This window comes from Platichthys flesus, chromosome 18, assembly GCF_949316205.1.
Source record: "Platichthys flesus chromosome 18, fPlaFle2.1, whole genome shotgun sequence".
Lineage (NCBI taxonomy): Eukaryota > Metazoa > Chordata > Actinopteri > Pleuronectiformes > Pleuronectidae > Platichthys > Platichthys flesus.
In genome coordinates this window covers 14,386,416-14,402,408 of record NC_084962.1, presented here as the reverse complement: position 1 = coordinate 14,402,408, position 15,993 = coordinate 14,386,416, and the positions used below count along the sequence as shown (strand labels likewise).

At 45.0% G+C, this 15,993-nt stretch overlaps 1 protein-coding gene across 1 annotated transcript in view; it reads left to right on the top strand.

The window, feature by feature from the left end:
* syne1a (spectrin repeat containing, nuclear envelope 1a) overlaps positions 1-15,993 on the top strand; it is a 106,325-nt gene that overhangs the window by 40,473 nt on the left and 49,859 nt on the right. The window contains exons 55-67 of the mRNA XM_062412002.1: positions 570-706; positions 3,000-3,177; positions 5,372-5,554; positions 5,989-6,132; positions 7,472-7,627; positions 8,599-8,763; positions 9,080-9,252; positions 9,436-9,589; positions 9,782-9,925; positions 10,254-10,418; positions 10,509-10,826; positions 11,588-11,743; positions 13,567-13,737. Coding sequence (XP_062267986.1) covers positions 570-706; positions 3,000-3,177; positions 5,372-5,554; positions 5,989-6,132; positions 7,472-7,627; positions 8,599-8,763; positions 9,080-9,252; positions 9,436-9,589; positions 9,782-9,925; positions 10,254-10,418; positions 10,509-10,826; positions 11,588-11,743; positions 13,567-13,737 — 2,244 coding nt within the window. The remainder of the gene's footprint in view (positions 1-569; positions 707-2,999; positions 3,178-5,371; positions 5,555-5,988; positions 6,133-7,471; positions 7,628-8,598; positions 8,764-9,079; positions 9,253-9,435; positions 9,590-9,781; positions 9,926-10,253; positions 10,419-10,508; positions 10,827-11,587; positions 11,744-13,566; positions 13,738-15,993) is intronic.

Here is a 15,993-nt window from a genome sequence, read left to right as displayed (position 1 = left end):
AAGTAGTAGAGTGATAGGAGGAGGGAGGGAAGGAGGAGAGGGAGTGCAGAGCAACGAGTGCATGAGAATGGGGAGGGCGGGAGGGCTGTTTATTGGTCCTACGTCTGAGAGAGAGATAGAGAGCGAGTGAGGGAGAGAGTCAGTGAGGGAGAGAGGGAGGGAAAGAGAGCTTGTACATATTTCATGGGACAGGATTTCATGACAGCGTGCGTGCAGAATGTGAGGCTCGCTGAGAAGAGCGGGAGAACGTTATCCAGGGCTCCTTCCTGCCACACTCGGCCAAAAGAGAGCGGAACAGAAATGCTGTTGTACCAGCAGCCCTGTGAGTATGTGCCTGAGCCTGTGTTAGTGTGTGCATGTGAGAAGAGCGAGAAGAGCAGAGCCAGGGTGTGAATAGGAATGTGAGTGCTCGGATTGGAGGGTGTCATTCACATCCGATGGGTGTTTGTCTCCTCTTGACACACATTTACACACACACACACATACCGTACATGTATACTGAGCCAGCTGGTGTGTGTGTGTGTGTGTGTGTGTGTGTGTGTGTGTGTGTGTGTGTGTGTGTCGTTCAGGATACACTGGAGGGTTTGCAGAGCGCAGAGCCGATGGCGGAGAAGTTGAAAGTCCAGCTGAACGACCTGGTGCGATACTCCAGAGACCTGGGAACCCAGTCGGACCGAGTCACGGCGGTTATCAAGCAGCACAACAGGTGAGAGGAATCTCTCTGCTGAACTGAACAGTGTGTGGTGTGGTGTGGTGTGGTGTGTGTGTGTGTGTGTGTGTGTGTGTGTATTTATTATGTGGATTTGAAATCTGATTTGAGATTAATCGGCCAACGCTGGGAGATTACTTGATCATGTCTTTTATTGACTTTCAGCCAGTTTATATCAAGATGACATGATGGTAATTGTTCTCGTATTCTGCATTTAGCTGTCGCTGATAAAAGTCCTGAAAGTTTTTTTAAACAGCTGCTTTGCATAATTGCATGATTTATTTGAAAGCTGATGAGATGATTTATAGTATCATCATAGTGTAGCCTCATTACTATTTTGTGTGCGTGCGCATGTGTGCGTGTGTAGTCCAGGTATTGCTGATGTTATTGGGGCCCACATCTGTTTACGCATTGTGTGTGCGTGTCTCCATCCCAAACATACTTGTGACATGTGTCAGGCAGACAAAGGTGAAAGGTTACAGAGAGCACCAGAGCCACCAGTTGCTTAGCAACATGTAACCACCTTCCCTTCATCTCTCCGTTTATTTCAGTTTGTGTTTCCTGCTCCGCTTTAATTATTTGTGGCTAAATGTGATTCAGAGAGAAGAGACGTTGGGTTAATGTTTAGTTTTCATGCTGATATGGTGCATACCTTTACCGAGCCGTAATCGCCTGCTTCTGAAGCCACAAGTGAGCCTGTGTTCCTTTAGTCTCTATCTGTGAACACACTGTGGAGTGCTTTTCAAAAGGACAACTGCATATCACAGAACGACAATAACACACTTTCAGCACATGCGTACACACGTATGAACTACGGCAGCGCAATTGATCTACTTCACATGCATGTATGTTGCTCATTGTAATTTTTGGAGATTGCACAGACCAGTGTGATGAAGCACTGTGACTAACGTCTTTTGGCAGAGAACCTGAGTGAGGTTAACTTGTTGGAGAGACTGTGGCGGTTCGTTGGCTTCGCTGGCTGATCGCTAACGGCCCCCTTCCTCATCCACATGGCTGTCCAGCCTGTTCTAGAGTTGGCCGGCGTGCTCTCCTCGCACCTGTCCTGAATGATGCACTGCAGAGAGAAGAGAGACGGGTGGAAAAAAGGGAATAGATAGAGGAGGAAAATGCAGCCCCCCCCCCCCCCCTTCATAGCACATGCCAGATTTTGTCTGTCACAGCAGAAAAAAAGTGCTTCTTCCACACTCACGCTCTCCCCACCGTGTGTTACCGTTTCATGCCCTCATCGCATCATTAAAGCTCAAGGGTGTTTACGTGTATATGTCTGTGTCCATTAAAGTGTGTGCTTTTTTAGGTGTGCTGCAGCAGTAGGCTCTGTGTGTGTGTGTGTGTGTGTGTCTGTCTGTGTGTGTGTGTGATTGACCTGTTTTTTCTTTCCCATTGGACAGCAACTCGACAGCAACTTGCTTAAACAGCTGCGCACCTTGTTTCCCTGCTGTCACCCTTTCCCTCTCTTATCTTCCAACCCCCCCTCCCTTCTTTGCCTTTGACCTTCATCCACTACCCACTGCTTAGGAAACCCAAAACAGACACAGGGATTTTGTCTGTATCTGACTTCAATTTTATGCACAGTTGCATTGTGTGTGCAATTAAGGCTTTTCTTCTACAGACAGCAATTGTTAACCAACGTGCAATCCCTTGTTCAAATGGCCTCTATGTAGAGAGGTGAATAGAGAGAGTGATGTTCTGTTATTAAATGGAGGTCCTGGTATTGTCCAATCGCCCAGTGTTGCTGTATTTGTCAGATACTCACCACTGACTAATAGAGCATGATGTTAGTCCCCCCCCCCCAACCCCACTGTAACCTCTCACATTATGTATCCCTGCCACATCCTTTCTATCGCACCCTTTTTCTCACAGCATCATCCTGTCATCCCTCATTCCGTCCACCTTGTCACCCCCGCGAACTCTCGCCCCTCTCATATGTTGCCTCTCAACCCCGCCCGCCCCCCTCACACTGTACCCCACAACACCATCCCCCCTGCCCTGCCTCTTTGCCCCCGACACTCATTCCTTCCACTTCACCCACTTTGCCATCTCTCCACCATTCTCACTGCTGCTCATCTCCTCCACCACAACGCGTGGACAGCAAACACGTATCCGAGCATCTGCTCTCGTGCGCTCTTTGTTTTGTTGACCACGTGCGCAGTGGACGGCAAGCCCCTCGCCCTGGTTGTAACCCGTTTCTTTCTTTGTTCGTCCCTTGAGGTGGAATCGAATGCGTGAACAACATGTTAAACCTGGCTCTCCCTTTTCTCGTCTCCCCCAGCCTCAGTCTGCGAGCCTCCAGAGAATGCCAGAACAAGGAGCGCTTGTTGGAGCAGCGGTTCCGCACGGCCCTCAGGGATTTCCAGCAGTGGTTGGTCAACGCAAAAATCAGCACCGCCAAATGCTTTGATGTGCCACAGAGTGTCACTGAGGCCTCTGTTGCTCTGCAGAGGATCCAGGTAACAGATTTATATTGACAGTGGACCCCTGTGCAATTCTTCTGTATATGTCTTGAAAACATTGGTGATAGTAAGTGTTGCAGTCGTGTGCAGTCTTTACAAGGATGTTTGTGTACCTGATGTTGTGGATGTCACTATGAAGTCACACTTAAATCCATGCATTCAGCTACGACTGCATTTCATTTCAATTTATTCCTGCTGGAAATATGAAGGACAACGCCTGCTGTGTGTTAAATCTAATGTTTGTTATATTAATTTGGAATAGAAAGTAGTAGAATATATGATCACTGAAATGTTGCTGAATATTAATAGGAAATTATTAAATTTGTAATATCTTGCTTGATTTCCTCTGAAGTGGTTTCCACATAATACTCATTCATAATCTCAGCTGGGCCATGTAGTCTTTTAACCACTGACTATTATCCAGGTTTGAGAGTAAGTAGCTGTTGACAGTGACGTTGAGGGAGTGTAGTTTACTCACTTACGTAACCAAGAGCTTTTAGCCTGTTGAGAGAAATCAGCGAATGTTTGTCCTGAAATTCTTTTAGTCTTCTTCTGCCTCAGGACCTCAACTGCTCCTTGAGAAGCTTTAAATCCTCCCACGTTTAGGTCCATGCTAAATCCACCGTCGCTAATTTTAAACCAAAGCATTGTTTTAGTATTTCATGCGTGCATTAGTCAAGCTAGCTAGACAAACTTTGTTTCCAAAAAAAGATTCTGCTAAAAGGGAAACAAATGTAACCTCTTTAAATGGAATATTGCTCAAGGGGGATGTCAGTATTGACAGGCACTCTGTCGCGTGTCCTCTGCTGGGCTTGTAGTAGAGGCGGGACCTGCCGTGGGCTGGATAAGATGGGAGTGGGCACATTTCCAAGAGGCAGAAGAGAGAGGTCCACAGCGGGGTCTCTCTGCCATTCTCTTCAAACATATCTTGTGTGTCTCTCTTTCTGAGGACGCTCTGTGTCTTTTCTGGGAATCTGGCAGGTGTGACAGCCTGGCAGCCTCTTTAGAGCTCCCCAGGACCCTGGCTTAGAGTCAGGTGCTTGTCAGTTAAGGTGGACGTCCCCACATCCGTGCACCAGACACTTAATTACCTCTCAGACACCTGACCACGACGACCACCACGTTACCACCGAGGAATTATGGTTCCCCCGCAGTGAGCTGGGTCTTACTCTAAGACGTGAATCTACACTTGAAGTTGATTTTTCCAACAGATTTTAGATTTTGGTTCAGTGATGACATGTTGTCGGCAAAACATTCAGTTGACAATGATGAAATAACACTGGTTTATTGGAAGATATCATTTTCTGATACTATACAGGAGTTTTCTTGTTGTTTCTCCAGAAGTTTCTGCTCCATTTTTGAGAATGAGAGAGAAAGTCGTGGAGTGTATGGCAGCAGAGGAAAGGGAAACACGGAGGCGGTCATGTTTTATTTATTATTGACTTGGTGAGGAATGTAGAACAATGTTTCCACATGGCTGACCTCCAGGAGGGCTGGAGTGGGAGGGGCGGGGGCATCCATTGTGTCACAGTTAATTGGTGGTATACAGTTACACATGGCAGACGCAGAACGCCGGTGAGTGTGAGAAAGACGTTGAATGGACGTAGTAGAGAAAGAGAAGAGAAAGGCGGATGAAGAGAGACTTTCTATGCCTGTGTGTGGCTGTACTGTACTAAGTGTGTGTAAGTGTGTGTGTGTAGTTGTAGCGTGCGTAACTGATGTGCTGACTGCACAGATGGTGGAGTGGTCCCTGCTGCGCTACTGTCATCGACTCAGCTCTGAGGGGGGGTAGGTTTTGGTGTGTGTGTGTGTGTGTGTGTGTATATTGTGGGCGTGTGTAGACGAGCTATGTAAAAACCAACACATTTCAGGCTCGCTGCCTTTCCTTACATGTGATTGCCTCCCTTGGTCAGGCCCCTTCTTCTGCCCACGCATATGGAATAGGTAATGACTCAGTGTAATTACTGCTAATTAATCTGCGACACCAAAAAATGATCTGTGTCTATGGCTGATGGATTTCAATTACCCATCAGCCACTGCATCACAAGAGAAGACAAAAAGACATTTCAGGTTGCCATTCGGGTCCTTTTGTTTTTTCACCTCCTTTAACTTTCCCAGCCTCCTCCCTGTATGTGTGTGCATGTGTTAAATAGACTCAGCTCCTTTTGTCTTTGTCTGCGAATCCCCACAGGAGTTCCTGAGTGACAGGGAGCATGGCCAGGCCAGGCTGAGTACAGTCGGAGCCAGTGGGGAGCTGTTGATGGCCGTGGTGTCCAGAGAGAGAGTGGAGGGGCTCAAGGCCAAAGTGGCAAACGCGCGGGACGACTGGAAGAGCCTGATGAATAACCTGCAGATGAGGGAGGAGGCACTTAAGGTTCGTTCACACTTACTTCTATTTCCATGTTGCATTTCTTTGTGGTCTGAGAAAGAAGACTTGGATCTCAGAGGGGCTATATGGTAAAATAAAGGTTAAGGTAACTCTCTTGTGGATTTTAAATGAATGCAGACGTAGTATTTGTATTCAGTATGATAATGTTTGTCTACCTCTTTAATTACACAGTTTATATACGCACACAAAGTGTTTTAGTGTTTTGGTTTAATTTGATTCATTGTTAATGACCCTAATTCTAACCCTATTTCAGTGGGTCCACATATAGAAAAATTGATCTGGATTTGATATACGACTAAGATCTGACAATGTGATGATTAAATCATTTTTATTTTACTGTTAAAATCCCTTCTTTACCAAGCAAATACATTTTTTCTAATTATATATCATATTTGAAATGAGATATATCATATTTCCAGAACCTGCAGTCCCAGATGACAGAGTTCGAGGCCAGTGCTGAACCTCTTCAGGATTGGCTGAACAGCACGGAGGTCAGAGTTCAGGAGAGCAGCGCTCGGCTCCACGACCTTCCAGCCAAGAAGCAAGAGCTCAGCAAACTCCAGGTACTTTGAGCATCTGACTCGTCTCTTTCTGAGGAGCATTAACCTGCATTCCTCACAGTACCCCTCACATTTCTATCGCATTTCTCCTGTAATTACTGTGGCTAATAATGAGGCCATCTGTTAGTTTCACATTATTTTAAAGCCAATATCAAAGCAATATGATTTGGGCTTTATTAGGATATCTTCTTCCATCCTGTAGGATCCATTGTCCTTTAAATCACACCATGTCACACTGAGAGCACGCCTCCACAGTTCTCCTGTCAGCCTCTATCATAGACCTCCTCTCATTTCCTCTCTTAACTCAAGTAAACCGTGGCATAAATTGAATATTAAGTCGATTTTCCGAGGACACTAAGTAGTTGTAGCTCTCCGTCAGATATGGATCCCTGAAGTACAATCTGAAATCGGCTGGGAAAAAGAGAAGGACCTAATTACATTTGTTGAGCACCGCTGGATGAAAACAGAGCAGCGTCTTGACACAATAGTCAGAGGAAAAGTCCAGAAATCTAATTAATTCTCCCTCTGTCGCAGCTGAAGCGCAGCGTGGCTAAAAGGGCCTTTACAGGATGAGATAACAGCATCTCCGCCGTGTCTGGCAGAGACAAAAAAGAAAGGGAAGAGAGGCACGGAACGTTAAAAAGATAAACCTGACAAAAGAGAGACAGAAAATATATCAAGCTCATCTCAAAGCTCTGCCCTTATCATTGTTGCTATTTTTGTATTGACTCTGTCGCCCGCTGTAGCACTTCTCCTGGTCGCCTTTTGTCTGGCCCTGCAAGCAATTACATTTTTTTTTTCCCTCAGCACCTGAAGTACAATACAGAACAAGCAGGCTTCAGTGTCTGAGCCTGTGTTGGCAAAAATCCTCTTTACCTTTTTCAGATACTGTGTGCAGTGTGCGGTATTTTTATCAGGCTCTTCTCCGCGCCCTGTTCGGTGCCGTCTCACTGAAGAACCGTGTTTCTATTTAAAAAAAGAAACATCAAGAGAAATACTGCTGATGCTCTTTTTGACAATGTTCTTCTCCCCTCGTCTTCATGCGTGTGTTTTGACGTGCTCTTGTTCTTCTGTCTGTTTTTGTTTCATGTTAACCCAACCCTGTATCCCCCCCCCCTCTGTGCCTCTCACATCTCCTCCTGTCTGTCTCCCTCCACACCACTTTTCTTTTGTCATCCCACAACCATCCTCTCCATATCTTTCACCTTTAACCCTGCACGCTCCAACTGTGCTCCCTGACATCCTACTGCTCCTTCATCTCCATTTTTCCATCTCCTCCTCCTCCTCCTCCGCCTCCTCCTCCTCCTCCTCCTCCTCCTCCTCCTGTCTTATATTGGACCAGTGGGTTCTGGAAGAGGTAGCCAGTCAGGAGGCAGAGCTGGGCAGGCTGAGGGAAAGCGCCCATCGTCTCTGGGAGGGACAAGCAGCTGGAAAGGGCTTCGTCCACCGTGTTTCCCAGTTGTCAGCCCAGTACCTAGCCCTCAGCAACTTAACCAAGGTAACCCTGTCCCCAGCTCGTAACCCTGTGCCTCATGTTGTTGTCCTTTTTTATCTGTGTTTCTCTTTTCCCAGAAACGCTGCGGCAAGCTGAAATGTGCCTTGCTCGATTCATGTTCTCTGTTTGTGGTAAAACTCTGCAGCCTGCTGTTCTCATGCTGCTCACTGTCGTTCTGTGTAATTTGTTGTGTCATGCACTTTTTCCCTACTTGCACATCAGTCATGGCTGCAGTATTCGGCTTGCCCCAGGTGAAAATACTGCTCCGGAGCACATCTCCATATTCAGAGTAATTTACCTGAGTATCTATTTTTCACCTGCAACATGTCTTCATGGCCGTGGCCTCATCAACATAAAAAAAGGTCAAGGCTGTTGAGCTTACCTTTCTGCAGAGAAGCACTTCCAAAATGCCACGGCTGAAATGTATCAGTGCTCGAGGATCTGACCTTTCTGAAGCTGTCACACTCAATGTGATTTATTTGATACAGCCTGGAACTAAACATAACACAGGCAGAGAAGCGCCTTCCTCTTACCACAGGACAATGTGAGTGCCCCAGCAGTGATGAATGGGATTTATTTACTTTGCCGGCTAACTAGTGGAGAGCTATTTTTAGGTCCTCTTCCCTGCCAGACATGGAAACAGGAATGAAATCATTTAAAATTGCCCCTCGTCGATTGTTAGTCTGGCTCTGCCGTTCTCCACGTTACCGTTACACAGATGTGGAAGATGTACAAGTGATGATTGTGTGTTCGTGCTTGCTTGTGTGCGTGTGTTCAGAGTTGTGGGGATGGGAAATTCTCCAGAGATGCCTGTGAGAAAAAAAGATTGATTTTAAAAACAGACCAATATGAAAGCCTTCTTTTTATGATCTGGAACACACAGTTGTGTTCTTATTATTTAACTCAGTGCAGATGATAACAAGTGTATGACTTGAAGAGTGTGTTAACAGGGCTGTGTTACTCTTTCTCTAAAGGACAAAGCCTCCAGGATTGAACGAATCGTAGGGGAACACCGCCTCTTCTCTCAGGGTCTTAAAGAGCTGCAGGATTGGGTGTGTGAAGCTCAGAGGGTCCTCAGCACCTGCACCTCCGCCACCACTGACAAGGGCGTGTTGGAGGACCGGATGTTACAGCTGGAGGTAGGTGGGGGAAGAACATGGGTGCGGAATCCCATGAAAGAATAATAATAACAAAAAGCTGTCCATGTCTTTTCCAGTGTGCAATAATGACATGTGTAGTGATTTAAGGAAACTATCATTGTCTACAAAGATTTTACATTCGAATACATGTACAGTACCAAAAAGCATCCAGTCAACCGGGAAATTTGGTGGTGCAGAAAAGGAGATTGTATTTAGATATTTGAAATAAGATCAATTGATTAATCTTCTGTCTAGAAAACAAAACCCAATTATACATTTTTTTGATCTCAGGTGTTATCTTTGTCTCTCTCTGCAGGCATTACTCTCTGCTCGCCAGGAGAGAGAGATCCAGATGAAGATGCTGCTGACGCGGGGAGAAGCGGTCCAGAGAAACACTTCTGTCGAGGGCGTCCCGGTCATTCGCAAACAGATCCAGGACCTCAAGGACTCGTGGGATTCCCTGCTCTCCGCCTCCATTCAGTGCAAAAGGTTGGAATCATGAACTGATCAATCTGTCACGCAGTTGCTAAATGGGGCTGGGAGCTGTCTGGTTTCTCTTGATGGATTCCAGTTAGTTCAATTGAATTTAACTGTCGGAGTGTATAGAATGCACGTGTGTGTGTGTTTTTCTGTCTGTTGTCTGCGTTAATGTCATTATGTTGGTGGTCACAGTCAACTGGAGGGCGCTCTGTCGCAGTGGACCAGCTATCAGGAGGACGTGGGTCAGTTTGTGTTGTGGATGGATCGTGTGGAGGAGACACTGAGCTGCTCGGACAGACAGTACTCGGAGATGAGAGACAAGACCGCAAACCTGGGAAAGACCAAGGTATCACATCCTGCCGATAATAACCTTAAGATTAAACTCTTCTAATCTCTTCTTCTTTTTTATTTTTATATACTTTTATAATCAAAAGTCCTACTTCAAACACATGCAGCTGCAGACATTTATACCCCAGAGTCTCCAAGTGGAAATGGATAAACTGCAGCGAGTGTGCGCTCCTGTTCTTATTCATTCCAGCTCCTCTATGAGGAAGTACTGAGCCACAACAGTCCACTGGAGACCATTGCCACAAAGGGGTCCAACATGGCTGAACACTACACTACCCAGCAGGAAGTGCAGCAGCTGCAGTGTCGATACAACGCTCTGAAAGAAAAGGCCAAGGTACGTCCCCTCAACATATGGTTTCATTTTTTTGCCTCTGCAGGCATTTGCATAATGGATGACTGTTGTGAAAATGCTTCTCTGAACGCCCACTCCATGTCGCTCCATAGATAACAATTAAATCCACACACAATTATCCCAGAGAGTGTGACCCATTGTACAGTTTTGTTTTTTAAAGTCAAGGACAAACCTTTGAATACTTTGTTTTTTAACATCATGATGTCCAAAACACAGTTATAGCTACATTTTCAATTATATATACAGAAATGACATGTGCACTTGTAATATTGAACTGGTTCCACTAATGTCTCCAACCTGCCTCTTGCAGAATGCAGTCGGTAAGGCCAAGAGTCTGGTGCTGGTCCACCAGGAATATCAAAGGGAGCTACACGTGTTTGAAGACTGGCTGGAGCAGGAGCAGGCTTCTCTGGCCTCCTTGACCCACCGAGAGGGAAACGGGGATACAATCGAGAACACACTGCAACAGCTACAGGTACTAATACTGTGGATTGTAGTGTGCAATGTAATGTCCATAAACATTGTACAAGTGTAAATGAAAGCTTCTATCTTCTTCCTCTCACAGCTCCTGCAGGATCACTGCTCACACGGCCAGTCTCTGCTCTCCTCCGTGCTGACCAGCAGAGAGAGGGTAATCCCCTGGGGAATCCCACAGATCGAGGACCGAGCCCTGGACACTGCTCAGAGAGAGTGGGGGGCCTACCAGGGTCGCCTGGAGGAGACCCAGGCCCAGCTGAGGGCGACGCTGACCAGACTGAGGCAGATGGGCCAACGGTTCCTGAGCCTGGCCCAGTGGCTGGAGGAGCTGGAGAAGGTGGCGAACCTCAGACGTCATCGGAGGTCGGACCGAGCCAAAAAAGAGACTCAGCTGAAGAAACTCCAGGTGAGTGACAGACTGGTGCAGCGTCTCAAAGTGGATACTTACTGTACTCACATGTAGTACACAGTATACTTTGACATTTTGGATGCATGATGCATGTACTTAAAGTGAACTATATGTTGCCATATATGTCAGTGTGGACATACTCACATTTGAGTATGGATTTACTTGAAAAGTCCAGATAAATATATGTTCCTGTAATGTTTTGTGCAACTGTATTGTAATAACAGTGCATAATAATAATAAGCATGATTTAAAAAACACCCACAGATGATGCATCATTTAGCAATACAAGAATAAGATAAAAAATAATTATGGAAAGATATGTTATAGGCTACACAGGTGGTTAAATATGCATAGAATAATTGCAGGAAAGAACTAACCTAATGCCAGGGATTTTATTTAATCACAAAACCTCTGCTAATACAACACTAGACTAACAATAGATTTTGTCTTGCAAAAATTTAAGTTAAGAAGTGTCCTGAGGCCTTGCACCACAATACATCACTTTCCTAACCACAGCATGTGTTTGAGGGAAAACAGCGGTGGACAGAGTAAATACCCACTGGGTTCACCCTCCTTTAGAGCTCACTTCCAGCCAGTGTCAGGAAGTCAGACAGTCTCACTGTTTTCCTTCCCTATATTTGGAGACACACACACACACACACACACACACACACACACACACACAGACACATTCAGGCTTCTTTGGCTTTAACCAAAACCTGATAACTCATTCACACCTCTGTGTCCCATGTGAACAGGGGTGTCTCGAGGCAGTGCTCGCGCGGCAGGGAGAAGTCGACAGCCTCTCCTCTCTGGCCCAGCAGGTTCTGGATGAAACCTACATCAGTAGTCGTGTTAGCGTCACTGCCACTCAGCTCACCGCCCGCTACCACTCGCTGCTGCTCAACATACAGGTGAGACACTTGTTCCAAAGGTGATAAGGTCATATCTGTATAATTACTGTGGCAATGGTTGGGTTTCATCAGGCCAGATGTGTGATACCTGTTGATGGAAGTTTGAATCCAATTCTTCTCTCAATATTACAAATCATAGAAGTAAAACTACAGTTGTATTAATATTTTGTGATATTCCCAAAATTCTGATTCCATAGAGGACACTGTTACCCACATCATCAGCTGTTATGATACCCTCTGTACTATAATCGCTTAACAGTTCTATTTCCATTATTATTTTAGGGTTAAAGAGCGGTGTTCAGGAAGAGTGATTTTACAAGCTGCTGATGGATAAGCGCAATACTGAATTTCCTGTCTACCAGATTATTTTCCTGGACAAGCCCCGACCTGTCATCAGTGCTTTCAGAATAGCAAAATATAACAGGGCTTCTGCAGGGTTTAGTTCAGGTACATTAACAACCTTTGTATATTTGAAAACTAGCAGGAGGGCTGAACACAATTAAGTGTTTTACCCATGCCACTTAAAACATTTTAACTTATAACTTTACAGATAAAATATCTGAGGGGTGAAATTCATTTATGAAGACTGAATCACTCTTGTGTTGTGCAGTTTTAATCGTGGACACAGAAAACGTGAACTTCCTGTGTATCGGCAGTGGCGCCTTCGGTGAGCTTTTCACACACGATTATCCTCTCTCACCGTGGAGTGTTCTCCTGAGAGTTAGGACTTTGTTTTCTGTAACGCCCCATTGAAGTTGAGCGTTTCAGAGTTTTGCCTGAGAGCCCACTCTGTGTTGTTGTGTGTACTTGGATCTAGCCTCTCTATTTGTCTGCTCCTCTGAGAGAGACTAAAGTAAAATCAATGGGGCTGCCCTGGTCTGGGGCTAAGGCTGTAATTAAAGACTACAGAAGGCAATCTCACACCCGGTGCCAGGAGCGGAAAAGCTTTGCCTCCACTACATTGATTTTTACACTTTTTAGTATCACATCTGAGAGAGTGTGTGTGTGTGCGTCTGTGCATGTGCGTGTGTGTCTCCCCACCCCTCCCACTTTGTTTCTCTATCTGTGTTACACCAACCCCTTCCGTCCCCTCTCAAACCTGCCGTGCATATACTTACCATCGTGCCAACACACATGCGTGCACACATCATCCCTCTCCAGCCATGGATGCCTGTAATTACACTGTGTGAAGTGGGGGCCATATGGGCTTGAGTTGGGAAGCTATTACCACCGTCTAGTCAGAGAAGGTGTGCACTCAGCACTATCAGCTAATTGGAGGTTCTCACCACAGGATTTGCGGGTGGAGAGAATAATGTGTCAAACCTGCAAGAAACCCCTCCTCATCCTCGCGGTGTTATTGACTCAAAATCTAAGTCAAGTGAATAATGTGTCAAAAACATAAAGCCCCTCTCCACCTTGTGATACAGCTATTGACTTTGAGCCAGTGAAAGAGCAGAGGGGAGAAAACGGATCTTTTCTGTTTTGATGGCTGATCAGAGAGGTTTTGGTCCCCGGTGGCCGGTGTTAGAACTGCTGGGGCAGAACTCGCACCTTGAAAGGAAGATTCCTGAATATTCCCCGGACGTAGCCACAGAAACAAAAAGAAGGCAGTTTGATGTTGTGAGGTTATTCACATCTATGTTCTTATTGTGAAATATGAACAATATATTGAATATATTATAGCTACAGTTAATCAGCCACGTGGTCAAGTCTACTGCCAGTGAGGCCTCATGCACATAACTGTACATATATATAATTTTCATCCTGGAAAATCCTCCATTTGCCGAATTTCTCCTTTTACTTTTTACCCGATAATTTCCCAGGACACCATCAAGCAGCTGCAGGAGGAGCTGAGGAGTATTGAAGAGGCAGAAAATCTTTGCATGTCGTTCACCGACTGGCTCAACTCGACCCAGAAAGGCTTCACGCTGTTGACTGATGCTTCTGAACCTCTGGACCGGGTCGCCATGGAGAAGAAGCTGAAGAAACTAGAGGTATGGATATATTAGCCTTAATATATAAGGTATGGTCTTTTGGGTTAAATAACTTTAAATTTCACAATAGCAGTGTTAAACCTACATTTATCAGTCAGGCATTTGGATACAAGTTGCAGGGGGTTTCTAAAAAAGTCTGGAATTCAGGTCTTAAATATCCAAAAAATATTTCTTTCATTTAAGGCTAATTCCATCTTTTTTTATCAGACATTTTTGGGAGACTATCTGAGATTCTGTTATTCCTTCATATCTGTCGCTCTTGACATAGGTCTTAAATTTCATTCAATATGGTTTAAAAAAGTCATGAATGAAACGTTTTGAAATCTGCTCAAACCCTGTTAATACATGTTCCTGAACCGGCTGCAATAAATCAGTGCAGACATTGGTTATTACCACGACTCAACTATACAGGTTTCTTGGGGAGCTACAATGTGCTTCAACAGTAAAATATGCATGAACTCTCTGAAAGGCCAGCAACACTCTTTACCGATAATATTTATGAGAAGATTCAAAGAAACTCACTATAATAGCATAATCATAACAGTTTCCATTTGTGCCGTCTTGTCAAATTGGCATTAGCGGGAAGACGTCCTGCTGATACAAACACACTGCACACCGCAAATCAAAGAAAATCACCACTATTGTTTATTTGGCATAGTTCATATCGAGTGTTGGGAGGATTAGATGAGTCTGTGTGTGTGTGTGTGTGTGTATCGATCGGCTCTTTAAGAAGACAAAGCGGTATGCCGCTTTAGAGGAATTGGGTAGCAGGGAGCGACCTCCCACTGTGAGGCAGAGGATGAAGAAGCGCCGGTGTCGGGAGCCTGCTGGCACAGACACTGTAATTGATGCAGTTCCCTTACCGCTTCACAACTCTCACACACACACACACACACTGCTCCCCTCCAACATACCACAAAACCCATCGAAAGTAATAACTAACAAGCTGCAGCGAACTCTCAAACTCATGAACCGGCTGTGATTTCACAAGATTGTTTTCACTTCATTGCATCTCACACCTCTTTGTCTTCCTCACACATGTATTTCCAGAAACGCATTCGCGGACACACTCACATACACATTTACAACACATCATCTGGCGCGGGGGCTTTGCAGTAATCCCAGTCTGGGATCGATACTCGTTCTCTGCGTAGGAACTGAAGATATGCTGTCACCACATGTGTCCTTCCAGCTCTGCAGATACAGACAAATAATCATTTTCCTGAAGTGAGAGCTGGTATGATTACACATTGACACAAAGACTAGTTGTCAATAGCTGTGTCAAGGGCCATTAACTGGGTTTGCACCTCATGTGATATTGAGTTTGAACAGTCAGACAGCACCGGTGGGCCAAATCAGCCGGAAATATGCTTCAATAACATACTGGAAACTTAAAGTAATGTGATAATACAGCGCCTTAAGATATGTATCCCATCATATTTCTTTATTTAGGTATATTAGTTCATTTATTTTTTAATTTATAAACTGGTTTCTTTCACCCTGAGGGCTCGAAACAGCATCTTCCAATCACTGACTCCTGTAAAAAAAAAATGTCAACAGGGCAAAATGGAAAAATAAATAAAATGAAGGCTTTCTCCTCCTTCTAATTAAGCACCCCCTTCCTTTCCCCCATTCAAATTTTAATTTAATAAATGTTCAAGGGCATTTCTACCCAAATTTATTCTCAAGTGCAGAGGGACACAAAGGTAAAATGCTCCATGTACAGATTTTTTATTTGTTTAATAGAAATAATACATGTTTTTCATATTACCAATAGCAGCCATTGCTCTTCATCATTTTGTGCAGGAAAGAATCAAGCTTTACTGTATGTTGCCTTGTTTGCTGCAGTCCATACACTCAGAGTAACAGTGGCAGCAGTGTTAATAAACTGCTCCCGGGGTCACCTTAGCGATGCCCCACCTCTGTTAGGAGATAATGATAACGATGAGCGCGGTTGTCAGTTTCCACAGTAGATGTATCACAGTAGATAATGGCGCCTGAGAACCGATGCAGAATAAGAAACAGAGAATCGCGAGCGCTCATCATTTACAGCCGGCGCACAAGACACTTGACGTGAATAATGGGGGGTTGACACGGTACAAGTTAATAGGATAAAGGGCTCACTGTCTCCAGGACCTTGCATATAATGATCACTACACTGCACTGATTGTAGTGATGACTGCTGCATTGTAGTATTGGCAGCCAGTATAGAAGGGACATGAGCGGGTGTCCATCCTTCCATTAATTACTCATTTC